This window comes from Verruconis gallopava (assembly GCF_000836295.1).
Source record: "Verruconis gallopava strain CBS 43764 unplaced genomic scaffold supercont1.161, whole genome shotgun sequence".
NCBI lineage: Eukaryota > Fungi > Ascomycota > Dothideomycetes > Venturiales > Sympoventuriaceae > Verruconis > Verruconis gallopava.
The window spans coordinates 6339-9434 of NW_015622297.1; the positions used below are offsets into that span (position 1 = coordinate 6339).

The 3096-nt window shown below is 44.8% G+C and overlaps 1 protein-coding gene across 3 annotated transcripts; it reads left to right on the forward strand.

The window, feature by feature from the left end:
- The first annotated feature begins 1076 nt into the window (after positions 1-1076).
- Positions 1077-2713, forward strand: PV09_09751. 3 transcript variants are annotated; one of them, XM_016363871.1, is made up of 4 exons: positions 1077-1236; positions 1316-1426; positions 1536-1608; positions 1670-2713. In XM_016363871.1, the coding sequence occupies exons 1-4, from the start codon at positions 1221-1223 to the stop codon at positions 2577-2579; spliced, it is 1110 nt and encodes a 369-aa protein (XP_016208300.1). In that variant the 5' UTR covers positions 1077-1220; the 3' UTR covers positions 2580-2713. The 3 variants fall into 3 exon arrangements, with proteins under 3 accessions (XP_016208300.1, XP_016208301.1, XP_016208302.1); XM_016363872.1 differs by having other exon boundaries at positions 1316-1608; XM_016363873.1 differs by having other exon boundaries at positions 1316-2713.
- Positions 2714-3096: the final 383 nt, after the last annotated feature.

Here is a 3096-nt window from a genome sequence, read left to right on the forward strand (position 1 = left end):
ATCGCCAAGACCAAAATCGTATACAACAACCGACCCATGTACCACACAGTGCTGGAGACCCTGAAGCCTCTTTCTCTACTTCAGCATCCTTTCGGGCATGTCAGAAGCTTTCTCTCATCATATTTGTGTCATTTCTGTCACTATACATAGTTGGGTCAATCTTCTGTTCCACAGCAGAAACATTGGTGGTGTCGTTTATCTTAACGAGGTGGCTAGCATGATTAAGAGAGCTCTTCAGAGTGCGTCTGCATCTATTTCTTTTATCTCTTTCTATGGATTTCAATACGTCGAAAAGCTTCATATCAATGTCATATATATTCATTTGGAGGTTGATGTGCCGTGAGTCCTCCTAGTCCCGGGGCACTGCCATGGTCTTACGGTCACACTGGGCAATGCGGTTTCTGAAAACGCATTTCCCGGTCTTCAGGTGGATATATGATCACTCTATGTTGTTTTCGTCTGATGACGAACCATCAGCTCGAACACACGTCGTTTGAAAGTCTAAAGTACAAATGTATAGTAACCCTGAGGGGTTGACGAGACCTAGCGGTCTACTCGCTGAGGTCCCTTGAGTTCCGAAAGCTACCTAATAGGCAAAGACGTGATCGCATATCACATACGATTTTCCCTTGCACTGACCATCTTACGTTTCTTGCAGGGGACTGGTCATAGAAACTACCTGCAATTCTAATTCGACTCAATGAAGATAATTTATAGGAATTATCAACGGGCGAGTCTTACCGGTGTAAAGGGAATCTCTTAAGTATATATATTTATTGTTTTGCTCTTCTCGTAGCACAACATGAGAAATGACTGAAGAAATCCTCTCCAACTTTCTTCAATACTCGGCCAGAGCCGGAAATATACGTATAAAACTCTTGCAAATCGTTTTGATTGAATTTTGGAACATGATAAGCAGGTTGCATCGACGTCTTTTCAGAACAAATGAGTAAAAAGGCATGGAAGCATGAACGAAACATCGGTGTGCCATGCCGATAACGGACTCAGCCGGAACAGCCGAGGCGGTTTCAACGAAGCGAGTCGCGTTCAGTAACTGAGTTTCTAAGTTAGTCAATCTTGAACCTCAATATACTGAATTTCGTGTCGGTCCGATCGAGCCACACACCAACATCGTGTGCGCAAACCTATTACTTGCGTTGACGAGCGTTTTCTGAAGCGGCAGGCTATATCTGCACCATTTTCATCATTTCCCTACGACAATGTCCGACTCTGTGGGTAAGTTATGCAACATCACACATATTTCAGCCGCGCATCTCGCGAATACTGAATGAACAATCACTAACAATAAATTTAGACAGAGTTTTCAGTCATGCCCTCAATACTGTTAACAAGATAAGAACAGGTTCAGAAAAACCACCTGCGAAAACGCGACTGAAACTTTATGGCCTTTACAAGCAGAGCATGGGTACTCATCCCCGATCCCAGCCTCTTCGCTTCACTCATTCAAGGCATACGATTCTTCCTCCAGAAGAATAATATACGTCAAATTTGAACGCTGATGAATCATATTATAGAGGGTGATGTCGAGGGAATTATGGAGAGGCCATCTGGAAATGACGAGCCGAGCAGAAGGGCCAAGGAAAAATGGTATGAAATGCTGTCTGGAATAGGGTCTGATTTCCCATTTGCTCATTTTGTCCTCACTCAGGGAAGCGTGGCACGCCCATTCGGGGTTGTCTCGAACTGAAGCTAAAAGAAGATATATTACCACGCTGATCGACACAATGAACAAGTACGCATCAGGCTCACCGGAGTCGCGAGAGCTAGTCTCGGAGCTTGAGTTTGTTTGGGACCAAGTAAAAAGCAATGTTCCATCATCAAATTCCTCCTCACCTCTACAGTCCGCCGGCATACAACTGAATGTAACCAGACAAGCCGAGCCACCGCGATACGGCGCTTTCGGCCCAGCTATCGACCACAAACGTGAGAGCCCTCATCCTATTAGCGAACGTGATATGCACTTCGTAGATACTGTAGCCAAAGAGAAACTGAACATTGAGGCAACTGGGGATGCTGAGGATGAGGAGGAATTTGTTGACGCTCCGGATTCACAGGTAGATGAACCAATTCCAACGAATAATATCAGTGCGGTGATATCCAGTCCATCAAGAGGTATCGACTTGGACCGGGATGCTCCCATGAGCGGAGAAAGACACAGAAAGAGAAGGGGCCACCCCTATCTACCTGCTCCTCCGCCATCGTCGGACGAAAACTGGAAGAAGAATGTCTCCGCTAGCATCATAAAATTAACCGCGGAGTTAGCTGCGGTGCGGGAACAATTAGAAGCGCGTAGGTTATTTACGCACACCATACAGTTTCGAATCTTGCGTTTTCTAACGAAATTTATATGGGGCATTGTTAAACATATCGCCATCGACGTGTTCATTCTTGTGGTCTTAATTACATGGCTACGAGGAAAAGGGGATAAGAGATTAGAGGGAGCTATGCGGGTCTTGCTCGGAGATGCTGTTGCTCAAGTTCAGAAGCTCGGCGATGTCCAATTGGGAAAGCTACATATTTCAAAGCTTGGTATCTCAGGTAAAAAGCTTGCTGATTGAAGCAAAACGAGAACAGAACCATCAAAAGTCACGATATTCTGATGGACTCACTTGACTAGGTCAAATAGTAAACAGCAGACTAACTTATTCACACAACTCATATATATATCTTCATTGATATTGTTATCTTCTCACATAACATTTGCTCACATTGCCTTTTACCAACCCGGCTATGTTATCACTGTGGTCCATCGCGGTTACGTACAATAAACATCTCTGCGGCGCCTTTGCTCATGATATAAGTCTTTGGCAAAATATCTCATATCTTTTGGCCTCGATTCTACATGCATGTACGTACCAGGACTTTCTTTCGATCGACCATGGGTGGCAGTCGACGGCCTTAGGATTGGAATGATCACGTCGAATAGGGCGATCTGCAGACCGCCTCTCGTTGATTCGTTTCACGAAGTTCGTGCTCCATGATCAAATTCGGCCTAAACTTATCAATGAAAGAATTTCGGCTTAGATTTTTTCCCCTTAGCTATTACGCAGAGATGGTGGCATCTGCGTCTGCTTC

Excerpts from the sequence above, each read along its gene's own strand:
- PV09_09751 (XM_016363871.1), top strand. Across the intron at positions 1,427-1,535 it reads CCTTTACAAGCAGAGCATGG|AGGGTGATGTCGAGGGAATT; the intron begins GTACTCATCCCC and ends ATCATATTATAG. Across the intron at positions 1,609-1,669 it reads AGAAGGGCCAAGGAAAAATG|GGAAGCGTGGCACGCCCATT; the intron begins GTATGAAATGCT and ends GTCCTCACTCAG.